Raw genomic sequence first — 17,120 nt, 5'->3', positions numbered from 1 at the left:
AAGGCGTGCACACTTACACTGAACCATGAGACATAAACAACGTAGGTATAATAAGTTATATCCAGGAATCAGACATGAAATTACATACCTACTAACAAATTAGAACAGTTACTGATGAGTACTAACATAAACTGTATAAACTGTATAAAAATATTAAAACATAATTAATTATAACCTAAAACATATTAAATATAATATTAAACAACAAATACCGTCAGAATTTTGTTTTCTAATAATGGTTGGACTGGCGCATTAACAATATTATTATTGTTGTGAATTTTTTAAAGTAATTGTTTACTACGTTTATTTGTAAAATTATTTTTAATGTGTTCACGCACAGGGAAGTTTCCAAATAAATCTTTGATTCTTAATTAAAAATATACCTTTCAAACGTGTCAATTAAATAAATATAGCCGTGTAAATTGATGGCTGTCGCATGTTTTATGCGTATGTTATCGGCAAGAAAAATTGCATGTTTGTCTTGCGGGCAGGTCAGTATGTTCGCGATAACACGGTAGCATGGTGGACAATCACGCGTTTGTGAATCCAGCACTTTCGATCCAAGTTTCATCGGCAAATAGCGATGTGCAGCTGTTAGCAACTGGATGAACATGGCCGTAGGAAAGGAAATTTCTCTTCCCCCTAAACAACCCCCCCCCCTCCCCCTCCAACCTTAACACCCACTGCCCACCACCCCGAGACAAGCGATGAATTCCTGATGTATATTTGGCGTCAATCCAAAGAAGCATCCTCTTGGGCTAGACCAAGATCGCCCTATTTCAAGGCCGATATGCGCTGATGCCAAGGACATCGAAGACGAGCTCGTCGACTAAAACCGCCGCGGAAGTGAAGTAGTTGTGGCGTCTCTGATATTTAAAGTTTCACGACCAGGACCGATGACGTGAATGTAGCCGGGAAGGGGCAAAACCAGTAGCGCTTTCCAACGGCGTGACCCCAGAACAATCTGTGACGCCAGTCGATTATGACTGACGTCTGCAGTCGTCACTAGTACCGTCTGGAAGCAAGCAATGGCATCAAAATGGCGGCCGTGATGTCATACGTGTTTTTTTTGTTGTTGACAGATGACGATCGCTGCAGGCGAAACTGATTGAAGGGGGGAAGGGGAGGTGTGCTTGGCTAAGTGTGCGTACCATAACTTCTGCCTGCCACACATTACTGCTCACGATAATTTATTCACGAACCCCCCCGACGACACACGATAATTTCACTATGTGTGCCTTAATTACGGTACGCGTGCCGTAATGATCGGCGCACCGAAAGAGTGTCTTTAGAAGGCTACGCTCATGTTCGAAGCTGCGGCAATCCTCCGTAGGATCGGCGGTGACAGCTGCGTCGAAAGAAATCGCCCTCTTCCTTCGGCGACACCCCTTACCCCCTCCTACTATGGACAGTCAATCATCACCCATAGAGACCTCGCCGCGAGTGACTGGCCGATCCAGGTTGGGAGACCCGTAGAAGCCTTCTGGAACATAACCTTTTCCTTCTTCCTCCGTGGTCCCTAGATAACGCATGGCTGTCTAGTATAGTCCGTCCCAAGCTTGGATTGCGGTACGGTGAGAAGAGAAAATTAATGAGGAAAACCCCGCCGTAAATTAAATGAATAATAAGAAAAATACACAACCCTGGAGAGTTCTTCTCCCTCAGCACGTAATGAACCATGCAACAGATCGCTCTCTTAGGTAATTTTAATTTTATAGACGATTGCGTACTGTGGACGCTCTATACATACGTGATATTGTGACCGAAATTTAATCAAACAACCTTTATGACGACCACTGCAACGACCACGTTAAAACGTATATTATTTTTTAAGAAATGTTATGGTTTATTTTATAAAGACAGAGGAAATATAGTCGGCTTAGTGGGAAAAGTTGGTAAGTCCACTTTTTTGTGAAAATTAGTTAACTTCACAGATGAAGTTGTAAGGGCAATATCTTCGCCAAGAAAACGTTTGGAAGTAGATACAAATAATGAATGATTGTGGACGTTTTCTTTTAGCTTTATTTCGGCAAGTCCATTATAACGCTATTCTAGGCAAGAAAAACTTGGTAAGTGAATAACAGACTTTCTCCAGAAATTGGACTTACAGACTTTTTCCACTGAGCCCACGATATATTGTAAAACAGAAAAAAGAACTACCTATACAATACCCACCCTAGGGTCTATAGTTAGAAGCAGTACAATTACCAAGAGTAATGTTGGATGAGTGGTTAGTGGTGGTGGTATTCGACCACTTCGCGACTCTGCGGCCAGCGGACGGAGTACTCGGAAGGTATTTCAGATTCCGCACGACAGCAAATCGGTAGGGGCAGGAAATTTTTGCGAAAAAATCTGAACGCCTACTAGACTGCAACAAGGTACACCCAACACCAGCGGCTACTTCCTTGTGATTGGCGGCCGTCTGCGAGAGAAGTCGTCTTGTGTGCACGAGCCACTAAGGACGAGTTTGCTTCCACACTGAATTAGTGTGATTGGTTGTTGTAACAATCGACATGCACCTCAAAGTAACTCACCCAATCACGAAACACAGACGACGCTACAGTGTTTTAACTTCCAGCTACTCTCGGTATCTTTTCGCGAAATTTTCATGGCCCTACAAATCGGTATCGCTGTCGGCCTTCAACAGCTGAGAGTGAAGGTTCTGTCGCCTTGACTCAGCCGTATTCGCAAACACAGGTGCGCTTCTTTCGCCTGTCGACGCAAGACAGCTGGAGGGAACAAAAAAACCAAACCAACCAGGAAATGCAATACAGTGTATTGCACAATGGCTATAGGGCGATTAATAACTGAAGTTTTTTTTTCTCCCGGGTGCGAAACTTGTGACACCGTCGCTAACTTTGCAATGGTGTTGAAGAGGGGATAACCTAAGATTCACGCCAGTCCATTCCGAGGCCGCGTTCGTGCATGTTCTTCTACTTCTTTTCTTTTTTCTGTTTTCCTAAAATTAACACGTCGAGGATTTGAATTTTGAATTCCATTTGTAGCATGGGTGCTGTATTTGATAAGAAGTTTTTATGTTGATTGGTTCAAACATTAATTCTACACGAACGCATTTTGAAAAAAAATTTTTTTTCAAAATTTTGGTAGTTCACCTAAGTCGTATTTACCGTAACCAACCAGTCACATGATTTCACAGTATTTTTTTTTATTTTAGCTATTTTAAATCTAAGCAACCGTTCACGATGTTGATGTAGTTTGACAATTATCTAAACTGTCCGTTCTTTAAGTCTATGAAAGACGACCCGAACATCTTTCCCGCGCGTTTTTAGGTTCTACCGAAGTTCAACGAGCGAGTGACGAACTTCGAGGATCTTCGGAACTGTTCGTACCACGGAATGGACTGGAGTGAACCTTATAAGCTTCCCATTAAAAGTGCCCGTCCTGTTTAACAGCCGACTTAAGTAGCGCGGGAAGCCTTCTTTTCACAGACGAGAGAGCCACACCCGAAGTTCCCCGAAGTTTACATGATTTCACAGTATCTTTAATGTAGCTATCCTAACCAAATCAACCGTCCACAATGTTTTAAAGTATTTATAATGTAGCTAACCTAACATAATTGACCACTAGTATTCTTTTATCAACACCGCCATATTTATTTACAATGAACAAAAAAAACCGAAGATTCACGATCGGGCGTTTGGCTCTCTCGTCTGTGAAAAGAAGGCTTCCCAAGTAGCGCAGTTCCATGCAAAGCTGGCTTTCAGTGAGAGCAATTTCGTGTCCGTGTCACGGGTAAGGTTTGGGTGTAAAATTATATTTTTCGAACATGTGATGAAGTTATGTGAAATTATAAAAAAAATAAACTGTCTCAATAGCATGACAGTAAAAGTATGTCGGTGGCTATTTGTAATAAAAAAAAATTACAAAAGTGTCAAGCTTTTTAAAAATAAAATAAGAGTTATAATAGGTCTGGCTGTTTGGAGTTCAATTTCCGGCCTGGTTAGTGATTTTTCGCTTCTGGAAAGTAATTCCCCTCTGGGTTCTAGTGTTCAGTGTTTTTGAAGTTATACTTCTAATGCGACTTCCAACAAGGTTGCGTTAAACGTTTAACGCTCCTGGGGAGGGGGAATAGAAAGAGAGAGAGCGAGAGTGAATGCTATTGTAAGGAACTAAGTGGAGAGTAAGAAAAAAATAGAGATCCTGACAGTTTGTAGTTTCACCATATTTGTTTCAATTTTCAATACCCTTTTTGTATATTATAACTAGCAGACCCGGCAGACTTCGTACTGCCTAATTAAATTGCAATAAAGTCCTGTCAAAATGATTTGTAATGTGACATTTTTTTAGTTCCTACATATTTTATAGTCGGGGCAAAAAATTCTCCTGAACAGAACCGTCACTCTGGTGATAGGGTGTTGTGAATAAGAAATATAATTAAATAAAACATATAAATAAAAAGATAAATAAAACATAAGTAATCTCTTTATTGTTAATCATGTGAAACATAATAATTTTTATTTTCATTGTAGTGCATGATTAGATCGGTAATTAGCTTGGTTTGTAGCATTTCGGGTTCTTCTACCTAAATTGATTCGTCTAATAGGAGGCATATCTATATTATAGATTATTTTGTCACATGCAATAATTAGCAATCATAGGTAAATAAACACTGCACAAAACACTATATAGGTAAGAATTTGTTTCGTGTATAAGTTGACAAAAGCAAAATCATTAGGGTAGGTAACCTAAAATTCAAGAAAAAAAACACTGACATTGACAGTTTGTTGTTATTTCAACTTTTTTTTTTAAATTTGATATGACTTGGAGTCAAATCCTTCAAGCCTTATTTAAAATAGGGAAAAGAAATAATAAAAACTTAAACTTATGAAATAATTTTGGTAACGCTGGTTTTGTTTGACTGATGTAATGACTTGAAAACTGATGCATTTTAAAGTAAAACAAATGAAATAATATCGCGAAGCCGACCAAATTGAACTATTCGATTTCGGTTTTTTTTTGTTTATCTGTGCTCCAACGCACACTGTTTTGATAGATATGATTGAACTTTGTACAGAGGTAATAAAGTGCAAATTGACTCTTTGACGTTAGGAACATACCTACATTGTTTAAACAACAATGAGTGATCGTTTTAGTTAGAAAAAGTTTGTATGGGAAAAAGAAAAGGGCTGGTTTTAGGGTTTTTCCGGCAATTATTCGAATTTTTCTCGCCGTAAAAACCATCTTTGAACTTCTACGAACATTTAAAAAAAAAATTGGCCAAATTGGTCCAGGCGTTGTTGAGTTATGCGCTTACCAACACATTTTGCGATTCATTTTTATATTATAGATTTAAATTGCAGAAAAAAATCATGTTTCATAGACACATAAATAGTGAGTGTGTGTCATTTCTCTATGTCCACGAGGTCTCGCCGCGTCAATTTTCTCCTTGGGGTGAACTCGTCCGCTTAATTAAATAAACTCAAGAATCTAGCGGCAGCACAGCTACTTCCTGCAACTGGCTGCAAGTGCCGAGCCTTTCCGAAGTTGGCCGATTGGGAGCGCCTACCCCCTGGATGTTTTTTTTTATTTTTACGCGCGCGTTTTTTCTCTCCAATATAAAAAAAAAGCCACACAGACTGTTTAGTGGATGGTTGGTTATATTAGGTAAGTATAGCTACATTAAAAATACTGTAAAATCATTTTATGGTTGCTTAGCAAATATTTTTTTTAATATGTAGCTATCCAGCGCTAGAAAACCATTTACATGATTTCACAGTATCTTTAATGTAGCTATCCTAACCAAATCAACCGTCCACAATGTTGAAAAGTATTTATAATGTAGCTAACCTAACCTAATTGACCATTAGTTATCATGTCCTTACCTGAAAATTACAAGTTGCGTAAAATTGCAAGGGATTATGGGGCGTCCTGAGAATATTTGTTGAAGACAAAGACTTCCTAGATTTTATACGGTATGAAAAATATACAAATCCACGAAGTACGTTTCTTCAATTAGGTATTTTCCTCTAAAAACAATTACAAATAAATACCGTTGCCTTGTTTATGGCCTTTCCTTTTAACAACACCTCCATATATATTTACAATGAACAAAAAAAAACCGAACATGCACGATCGGACGTTTTGCTCTCTCGTCAGTGAAAAGAAGGCTTCCCGTTGCGGGATCGCGCCGCCGGCCCCGGAACGAGCGTGAGCGGTGCGGCATTTGCAGCTAGTTGCAGGAAGTAGCGGTGCTGCCGCTAGACTCTTGTAAATAAACAGCTTTTATCGTTGAACTAGCTGCTTGACCCGGCTTCGCACGGCTATACTAATGGAAAAAAATTAAGCTACATCTACCATTTACAGTAATGGTAAATTAAAAAAAAATTCAGTGAAAATTTATTACAATGCTGTATAATGTACCGGAGAGAAAATGAATAGCACCGATGGTTTCCCGACTCGTGCACGTAACGTACAACTGATGTACCCGTACTTCGCTACGGCAGTCTACAGGCAGATCACTCTTGCGCCGCTCATTATGCATGCCCCTCCTTGTGGGTACGCCACTGCCGCGCGATGCCCGTTGCCATGGAGACGCAGAAGGCATGAATAATGCAAAATCCTGTTCTTATACAGACAAAGTACCTACTGTTGCCTGGTTTTAACCGCCCATGGGATCTAATTTTCGGAAAATGTCATCCTGCGTAACATAAGGAACATTACTGTGAAGTTTCAAATCTGTAAAATATATATACTTGAAAAAAGGGCAATTTTTGATATTTAAAGTACCCGCAAAATTTCAACGGTGATGAGGACTGCACTAACAATGAAATAGTCGTTGCCATAGAGACGAATGAAGCATCAACAAAGCAACAGACGTTGCCATGGTGATTTCCTACCAGAAACTGGAAGTTTTGATACATTACGCCCCCGAAACTCCCCTTGGGATCGGATTTCCGCAGAATCCGTTCTTAGTGAGTGTCTTCATCACAAAATGAGTAACTATGCTAAATTTCAAGTCAATCGGGTGTATATTTTTAGAGATCTCGTGATCTGTGAGTCACTGAGTGGTATTTCACTTATATATATATATATATATATATATATATATATCCCCTTGGGGGTAGAATTAATCAAAATCCTTTCTTAGCGGATGCCTACGTCATAACATCTACCTGCATGCCAAATTTCAGCCTGATCCGTCCAGTGGTTTGGGCTGTGCGTATATAGATCACTATGTCAGTCAGTCAGTCACCTTTGAGTTATATATATACCTATATATATATATATATATATATATATATATATATATATATATATATATGATTTCATGATTTATTTCATGAAAATCTGCTCTCATAAAAAAGTTAGTTTTATAGACATTCAATAGGTCTATATATATATAAATATATATATATATATATATATATATCTTTCTCTCTCTCTCTCTCTCTCTCTCTCTGAAAATCAATCTATGAATCGTTACAAATTTATTTCCTTTATTTTTTTTTTTAGTTTGATTTGATACTATATGATTTCACTAAAAATCAATTTCAACCCCTTCCTATTTTCATTTCCACATTACGAAGTTTCACTTCTTCCGCGCGGAGGGACTCCACGCACTATTTTTGCATGAAAATTAAAAACTATTTTTTAATGATGCCAAAGAAGTATAAATTCTCACGCGCGTACCTAAGTACAAGCACCCATTTTTCTTTATACCTTCGCCTTCAAACCCTGGATGGCAGTGTGGAGTCATCGCAGAATTAAGTGGCCACTCGGCGCGTAAGGTAGCGAATCACGCCTTGCTGGGATACGACCGTAACCTAATTCGCAGGTCTATTCCAGAACGCGTCCAAACCGAATCCCAGTGAGGAAAACAAATCGGCGATGGTTTCAATAAACGGTGCCCTGCGCGAAGCTATCAATTACTTATATTTAACGCATTGTAGCATACGTTCGCAACCGTCGATACAATAATTGTAACGGTTAACATACTAGATATAGCAGCACCATCGCACAAAAATATAACCGCCTTTCATATTTTCCTAAGTACTTTATTTAAGTTGCTATTATTTCTGGTTGTAGCCACTAAAGTGTACTAAATGTATTCTAATTCCAGGATAGTTTCGATGTCATAAAGTTTCATTTAGCAGAACAACTCACTTGATACGTACACCGATGATCACAAAAATGACGATATACATTTCAACGGTGCCAGACGCGGGTCCGCCATATGAACGAAATCAACGAAAAAGTGAGCTCTGCGCATGCGCAGAATTAGGGCAACAGATCGGCAACGTTTGTAACACCAAAAGCCGTTCCCTAAAGATAAGGGACTGGCCCTGTCCTATTGTGCACTAGGTATATGGTTAGAGTACAGGTGTAGTATATTCAACAACTAAACACTTATTTTTGTGTCTTGGAATCCCGGCTTAAGGGATGCATCGGTTACCATTAAAATTGTACAATTTTCGCTACTGCATATTGAGTTTCACCAGAGACGAGTTGATCATCTTCAGTTAATCAAGTTTAAATATTTAAAGATCGATTTTGTTTGGTGTTAAAGTCGGTTCATGCGGATAATATTAAACATATCCACACGGCATGGGCTTTGTTGAAACATTTTTCAAAAGGAAAATTATATTGAGTGACCAAATACAGATGTTACTTGAGAAACGTAAATATTTAAAACCATATGACGATTTTTATATTTTCGAAGTTTGCAATTTTTTAGCGGAGGTGGAACATACACTGCTTCGCCCAAGTAAAAATTGAAGTACGGTTTATCCCATGAACGAGAGTGATTTTCTGATAGCTACAAATTCTTAAATCATTTCTATGGTAAATGAGCACCTTTGTTAGTTATCTGGAAAACTAATTGATTTTTATTTAATGTAAAGGTTTTTGAGGAATTACTCTTTAAGGCCTCACATGAATCCATCAAAAGAATGTACCCATTCATGGGTTTGGCTTTTAAAAAAAACAATTATGCAATAAAATTACTCCCAAGTTTTATTTTATTTTGCAAAACCGTCCCTAAAATGAGATTGAAATCAAGATTATACTCCGACACGCTGTTACAACCGCAGCGCAAATTAATATACATTTATATAACAAAAAAACTGGAGGAAAACAATATCTAATAAAAAAATTAACGAACTTTTCGTTGATTAAACTTTATATAGCTTCAATCATAAGTCACTGAAAGGAATTGAATAAATAAAAAGTTTACTTTCACTTGCAAAACTTTAAAGTTCACCGTCATCCTACGTGAGACTCGAAAGTAACAACCTTTGTTCCCGATATTTTCCATCTCTAGTTAAATCACGAAATTATGCGCATTTCATAAGATGAAGAAGCCAAATAAAAATGTTTCGTTTAAGCGTTACAGCGGCAAAAAAAAAAAGTTTTCTTCTAAAAGGTCAACAAACTTATGAAATGTGTATAATTAAATATTGCCGACGTATTAAATTGTATGATATATTTGCTATTAACATTCACACAACTGTTTGGATTCCATCCAATTTAGTACACGTAACTACTCTAGCATTGGATTGAGTGTATATGGTGCTATACATAGATTTGAATACCACTATCACTTAACTATTACATATTTACAACTCAGCTCGAGCACGATTTATGATAATATATGTATTTTTGTCTATTTAAAATTATTTAAAAATCGCATTGATAGTGTTTTCATAGTACGCACTGTTTCTAGAAAAAGCAGATTTTATAATTAATAAACAGGGGGAAAAAATGTTTCTGTGCAAATAACACCGAAATATGAATCAATGCCATTAATAAACTAAGCAGCACCAAAAAGCAAGTTAAATAGTTTAAAAATCCAAACTAAAAGTAAACCAAACACAAATTATTGTATTTTTTACTCTCCATCATCAAAAATTCTATTACTAAAACTGAATTGTAAACACTTCCTTCAGATTGCATGCGCCAAGAAGACTATGAAAATATATTAAAGATCTTGATTGATCATTTACTTTTTAACAACTGACCTTTACATAAATGATAAAAAAAAATACACTTTAAAACAAAAAATATTTAACCATTGTTATTTTGTTCCGATGAAAACTGCACCATACTTACATAAACAACTTACTTTATCCAAAAATAAAAAATAAATATGGCAAAAACACTTAAAACATTTGAAAGTTTTTACCAAATTTATGATAAATATTACTAATTATCTATAAATGATCAGCGTTTGTAAAGATAAAATGGGTTGCACTTAAAATATCTCAATTTAAAAATTAATCTGAATAAAAAAAAATATATAAAATCTTGTCCCAACTAATAAAAGTTAGCCAAGAATAATTCTTAAAGTTACCAGACTAGAGGAAACTAGGAAGCATGCTAATTCCACTACCCTCCGGCAGTAATTAGTGTTATTACGCTCTGTGTGTGTGTGTGTGTGTGATGCTTCCATTAAAATGTCTTGAATCTTTATTCCATCAGGAATGATGGGTGTGTTCGTAATCAGGGAAAGGGGGGGAGGGGAAGTGTTGGCCGAGAACTTTCCTTTAAAGGGACTACGTTTCTAGGTTTTCCCTTTGATCATCTTTGCTCTTTTCCTTTTCCTCGAAGAAGAGAAACACTGAGAGGCAAAAGTCTTGGAGCGTGACCGAGGATCTTAGTAATTATAAAAAATTTTATGAATGCAATTAACGCAGATTAACTCTCTGTCTCACTGATTTAATACAATTTTTTTGGAAGTACGCCATTGCAGTTCTCCGCTGTTTGTCATTGAAAAATTCAAGAATGAATAATAAGAAATAAAAATAAAAAAAAAAACACTGAGATAAAAACATGAATGAAATAAAAATCCAATGAAAACATAAATCCAGTGTCCGATATCAGTCTGTTTGTGCCTAATGACGGGAACATATGCCAATTCCCAAAACCTACTGTTCGTCGGGACAGTTTATGTTCATCTTTTGGGTTCGTATGTTTGCTGCGTTTCCAGGTTTGTTGTTTGTCTGCGTTTACTGTTCTTGTTGAAACTGTCTCGTCGTTGTTAGCCCACAATCTTCGTTTGTGCCGTTAGTTTTTTCTCGTGATTAAATACCTTCCACGGAATTCTTCTGCTGTCTGATATTTAAACTTTGATTGTGTTCTTCTGTGCTGTCATCGTTGTTTCGTCCATAATACCTGTTTAGTTTAATCATTGGGCCCCATCTGTTTGACATGCTGATTTAAGCTGGTTCACTGTAGGCTTATGTTTTCATTTTCATTTCTTATTTCCCGATCTTCATTTTTTTCCCCCCGTGACAAACGGTGAAAAACTGCAATAGCGTATGTTCAAAATAAATTATATTAAATTGAAATTCCCAATTGCATTAATCATTTAAAATGGAAGCTGTAAAATAGTGCGTGTTCTGAAAGAATTTATGGTACCTATCATTCACGACCGTTAGTCTGCGGCCCGATATCCCAAAGTTTGCAGACGGAAGAACATTCCGGTCTTCGAACAGTCACGTAAAACGATTCTGACTCGTCACCTGCGACCATCAAGGTCCTTGCATATCTTCTAGATGGTTCCCATAAAGGACGTGGTTACATTTCATCGCGGTTGGGAGCGTCACGCTGCGATAGTTCGCACGAGGGCGAATAAAACAAGGGTTTTTTTTTTGCGAGTGGCGGTTAGGGGTTGGAAACACCCTCGTTTTTGAAAGTTTCGAGGAGGCAGAAAAAAAAAAAGAAAAAGGTGATGGCTCCGACATGTGCTCGTCCGAAGGTCCGCCCGAACGAAGCCCGTAAAAGCTCGCCGCTTTTCGAAATGCCACGCTTAACCGTAAACGAAATCGGTGGAGAAACAACTCATACTTCCCCCCCCCCCTTTTTTTTTCTCTTTGAAGAATGTAAAATTTTCAAAAATTTCTACCCTCCCCCGTCACTTTATTCTTGGATCACTTATTTTCCCTCATTACCCGTCCGAAACCGTCTTGTTCCCCCATAAAAGTGTTTACGGCCCGTAAACCAAACACGGGAGAATCGTCCGAACGACGCGCTACATCCCAAAAATCTGCATCACTTTGGTTGTAATTCTTCCCGGAAGACGAAAATTATAATCTGGTTACAATAATTTTACATGTTTCTCCATGTAGCAGTTCTGATGTAACTAAGGTAACAAGTCATGCACATGCATAGTTGCCTAGGACAAAGCCACGTTCCTCAACCTGTCATGGCAGGATGATTCTGCGGTGGTTTCGCACAGCGGAGATGATGGGAATACAAAACACCTACGCTGTTAGAAATGACCGAAAATTTACGGACTTTTCAACGAATAATTTAACTCAAATAAACGAAGAGTATCGTAGAAACTACGCTGCATAAAACAAAAGAAGAATGTTCTTGCTGTAGACTTGATCGGTTTCTAAATGATTTGCAAATACACCAAGAATATTCTTTCGAATTTATGTTCAAAGTAAATGAACTCAGTGTCCCGTAAATTTACTCAGATCTCCGGATAATTTTTTTTATCGACGTTCTTCATACATTGAAGATAAAATACTTTTTTAACAGTGTGGTCCTTTATTTGAGCCCTATTATTCACCATCTTAAAAAAACAGGAGGTCAGACATCGAAGATATTAGCTGATATTATTGATAGTATTTTTGTGAGAGAGTACAATATTTTAGGAAGTTATTAGCTTTTTTTTCCTTCTAAACCCTTTCGTGAAAGTTTCCAGCGTTGTGCAGTTGTCTGCGCATTGTCTCCACATTCGATTACGGGCCCTGGACCTAGGATCGGAGGACCCCCCCCCCCCCCGGACCCAATTTTACAGTCACGTGCTACATTATAATTGCATGGTTATTTCTTACCTACACTCTTTTTAGAACGTTATTTAACCTGAAAATGAGGGTAAAATTATGGTCACTATTTTATAAGTCCAAACTACACTTTATTTATAAAATTATTTTACTTTAAAATAACCACAGCGAGTATGTATATTTATGTCACAAACTGAGATAAGGCCAGGGCCCTGTACCGAGGGGTCCATCCAGCCCCACCCTTGTGGGGGCCGTGTGTCTGCGTCAGCAGCTGCAGTTCGGTTGCCACAGCGCCGGAGAGTTGCCCGTTGCTTTCCTTTCGTGCCCTTTGCGCATCTTCCACTGTGGCACTCGTGACGTGTCGTCCACAGCACACGGTGTCTGGTCCTCGGGTGTTCAGAGGGAGAAGCCTAAGATGTCCATAAAGTTCTGTCCCTGCCCGAACACGCCCGAATATTCACCTTCGACCAACCTCGGGATTTGTTTTATTTCTGCGCAGGAAAAATGAATTCAGATATTAAAAGTTGTCGGTTAGGTTAGCTACATTAAAACACTTTAAAACACTATGGACGGTTAGTTAGGTTAGTAAAGCTACATTAAAATAAACAGAGGAAATATAAATATATATAAATAAACCCGAGGTTGGCCGGAGGTGAATATTCGGGCGTGTTCGGGCAGGGACAGAACTTGATGTACATCTTAGGCTTCCCGTTCAGAGGAGCGCGCGCGCGGTCGGCCTAGATGAGCGAGGGGGCGGTCGGATCGGGCCGATGTTGGGCCGGGTGTGGTCTCTCTGTAAGACCTCACACTCGGTGCGGCGGTCGCTCGCCGAGTTTGCAATTCAACCCCCCCCCCTTTTCTCCCCCAATCCCCCGTGGAGTGGATCCTGCGACGAACAGACTTCCCGCAGGGCTGATCGTGCGCGAAATTTTTGAGGGAATTAAATCCGGAACGTCCTCGGAGATACACCATTCTTCTTTAAGAATCCACGACTTAACTCCCGACCGATAAACCTTTCAGGCCAGACGACAAGTGCGAAAATCACGAAACCACCGCCCTCCTTTTTTCATCACGTGTCCTTGACCATCCACCCTCTACCCACATCCCCCTTAAGTCCAGTTTAATACTGGTGGTGTCGTCGACTCCCCGATCAAATAAAAAAAGATAGTAGAAAACGGCTAAAGTGAACTCGGAAAATTACACTATCCTCGAAATCAATTCTCCAAAAAAATGGAAACAAACCATATTTTATAATTTATATGAAATGCATGTCTTAAGTGGATATTGAGCAGGAGTTGTTACTGCAACTGTTCTCAAAAAAAAAAAAATTCTGACCAAAGTATGGAGCAAGCGGGTGATGAAATAAAACTCCAAGAGTCCAAGTTGGCAAAAATTTTGCTCTCGAACAGTCTGCTTCTGAACTTCACATTCGAAATACGGCTACTGCAGTTCATCTCAAAATAGTCTAATTCTTGTTGAAGCAGGGCAATAATCGTAGACTATATAATAGTTAACCTCCCGTAAATAGTTTCACAAAGTACATTCTTCACTTTTTAGACTTATTAAAGTGCCAACGAGCATAGAATTAGTGAGTGAGTTTGTTAAAATAGCTTTTTTGATAATGAAGAAAGCGTGTCCTGAATTTCGAGATATTTCTTTCGAAATTGGAGAGTTCAATAAAATGTGAATTATTTCGCTAGCAATTATCGAAAAGTAATTTTTTTTTTTACAAATACATCTTAAAATTTCACCACTAAAATCTGATTTCTTTTTTTAAGAGATATTCTTTTTTATAAAACTAATAACTAAAATATTTTAACATGATTTATTAGAGAGGTTAGAATTATAGTTTTATGTGGATTTAATTGATTGAACACATTGAATATAACTAGAAAATATGTTGGTTTTTTTTTGACGTGACAACGTCTAATGAATCGATGAACGCCGGCTGCACGCACGAAAAAGTTTCCCGTTACGCACATTTTCCCGTTACGCTGTGTCCCGCTACGCTCATTGTACGCTTGCGCCGCATCTATCTCTCTTCCAATCGAATGGCCTATGAATCTACTATTATATTAAGGCGGGCTTTTCAAAAGTAGCTTTTAAATTTAGTACTTTAACTAAATTATCATTTCATCAATGTTTTGTTATGACGTCACGCAGGGGCGCAACAATAGGGGGGGCAAGGGTATTTTGCCCCCCCCCCCATCTGAAACCTTGAAGTGGGGGCTAACGGGGGCAAAGAAAGTGCTGTGTAATCAATTTTTAGATAATAAAACTGCTTAAATAGCACCATTTTCCACCTTGAAATACAAATTTTCCCGGGGGAGGACCCCCGGACCACCCACTTCAATAGGAGGGATCGATGATTCTTTATAAAAAGGTATATTGCCCCCTCCCCCTTTTGGAAATTTAGTTGTTGCGCCTCTGACGTCACGTTAAACTATCGTCCGTAAATTGACTTTACAGCATTTTTACAAACATTTTATTTTTTGTTTTGTTTTCCAGGTATTCACCGGAGTGCCCCACGTCTGCGCAATCTGAACTATCTGGTCCACTATCCGGTGCGAGACAGAAAGGACAGTCGCGGGTGGAAACAATGGACGAGCGGGCTCTGGGCTCGATGCGCGACCCGGAGACGGCGGCAGTAAGTGCGGAGCTGTAGGACGGCGTGTGGCGAAGGTCGCGATGTGAGCAGCGCCAGGTTGCGAGGTGCGAGAGCGACAGAGGGACCCCGCGTCCGGTCGTGCGGGTGTGGGGGGGCGGGGATGCCCGCCGCCGCCGCCCCCGGACGCATCCGGAGCCGCGCGGCGCCCGCCCCCATGCGGGGCAACTCCTCGCTGTGGCTGGACCTCGACGACAAGGTTGGCGGAGGCGGTGGCGGCGGGGCGGGGGGCGGCGAGGACGTCTCGTGGGCTCGCGCGACCTGCGGAGACTGCCTGCTCAACTCCACCTCCACCGCCTCCTCCTCCTCCGCCGCCCCTCCCGCCCCCGAGCTGGACTGGAGCTTCCTGTTCGCCGCGGCGTTCATCCTGGCCGGCGGCGTGGGCAACATCCTGGTGTGCCTCGCCGTGTGCCTGGACCGCAAGCTGCAGAACGTCACCAACTACTTCCTGCTGTCGCTCGCCATCGCCGACCTGCTGGTCAGCCTGTTCGTGATGCCGCTGGGCGCCGTGCAGGGCTTCCTGGGTGAGTGGCTTCTTAGTTCTTATCATTCCGCTGCCCCTGCCGCCACGCGTTCACTAGCGGATCCAGAAGGGGGGGCTAAGGGGCTCAAGCCCCCTCCAAAAGCATCTGGGTCCACTATTGTTTTAGTGTTTGCCTTGATAAAGTCTAGCCTCAGCTGGGTCAAGCCCCTCCCAAACCAAAATCCTGGATCCGCCACTGCACGCATTCACTAGGATCATTTCAGACCAGGTCAACATGTAGTGAAATGGGTTTTTGAAATGCTGTCATTTTGAAATATATATATATATATATATATTTCAAAATGACAGCATTTCAAAAACCCATTTCACTACATGTTGACCTGGTCTGAAATGATCCTAGTGAATGCGTGCAGTGGCGGATCCATATATATATATGTAACACGTCTACAGCGTACATAACTTTATATAAACTTTAACTGGGTCAATGATCTAAAATTCTAAACAAACAAACAAACAAGTTATTCTAGCTTTGGTGATAAAAAAAACCTATCAATTTTAAAATCAAACGTTTAAAGCAGTAATTTGAAATTAAGGATGTAATATGTATTTATATATTTACAAAACTCAATAATGAAATTTCAGTTTGCTACAGTCACTAAAACCTTACTTTCAAATTACTGCTTTGAACGTTTGATTTTAAAATTGATAGTTTTTTTTAATCACCAAAGCTAGAATAATTTGTTTGTTTGTTTAGATCATTGACCCAGTTAAAGTTTGTATAAAGTTATGTACGCTGTAGACGTGTTATGCAAGAATTGAATGAGAGTTTGGCTACAGGCATGTATTATAGAGAATTATTTAATTTTTAAAATCTGCATAATAACGCAAACGACTCATTTCAAATGTTACTAAATTATCAATTTTCCAGTAAAATCAACTACACTTGAGACATAGCCATAATTGAAACGGCAGTGTAGTTTTTAATTTGCATGTTTCAGAGGAATAATTTCTTTGATTAGGTGTAACCTCACGCGGTTATGCACAGGGGCATAAGGCAACGAGAACTCCGAGATTATAAAGAGCTCTAAACCCTTTGGGTATCGACTCAGTACCCAGAAAGCATTCCCCATGTACGGCCAACAATGAACGTTGGGCAAAGAATTATTCCACAAAAAAAAAGCCCGGAATCAGTTCTATAGTGATGAAATCTTTATTAAAC

The 17,120-nt window shown here is 39.4% G+C and overlaps 2 protein-coding genes across 2 annotated transcripts in view; both read left to right on the top strand.

Annotated features, from left to right (window-relative positions):
* LOC134537268 (uncharacterized) overlaps window positions 1-15,461 on the top strand; it is a 159,124-nt gene extending 143,663 nt beyond the window's left edge. Inside the window, exon 3 of the mRNA XM_063377540.1 lies at window positions 15,261-15,461. Coding sequence (XP_063233610.1) covers window positions 15,261-15,417 — 157 coding nt within the window. The 3' untranslated portion in view covers window positions 15,418-15,461. The remainder of the gene's footprint in view (window positions 1-15,260) is intronic.
* A 59-nt stretch (window positions 15,462-15,520) lies between these two features.
* The window catches only part of LOC134537267 (alpha-1D adrenergic receptor), a 243,861-nt gene continuing 242,261 nt past the window's right edge, over window positions 15,521-17,120 (top strand). The window contains exon 1 of the mRNA XM_063377539.1: window positions 15,521-15,941. Coding sequence (XP_063233609.1) covers window positions 15,521-15,941 — 421 coding nt within the window. The remainder of the gene's footprint in view (window positions 15,942-17,120) is intronic.

Source organism: Bacillus rossius, chromosome 12 (assembly GCF_032445375.1).
Source record: "Bacillus rossius redtenbacheri isolate Brsri chromosome 12, Brsri_v3, whole genome shotgun sequence".
In the NCBI taxonomy this organism is placed as follows: domain Eukaryota; kingdom Metazoa; phylum Arthropoda; class Insecta; order Phasmatodea; family Bacillidae; genus Bacillus; species Bacillus rossius.
Note: the sequence above shows the minus strand (reverse complement) of the source record. Positions and strands in the feature narration are given on the sequence as shown.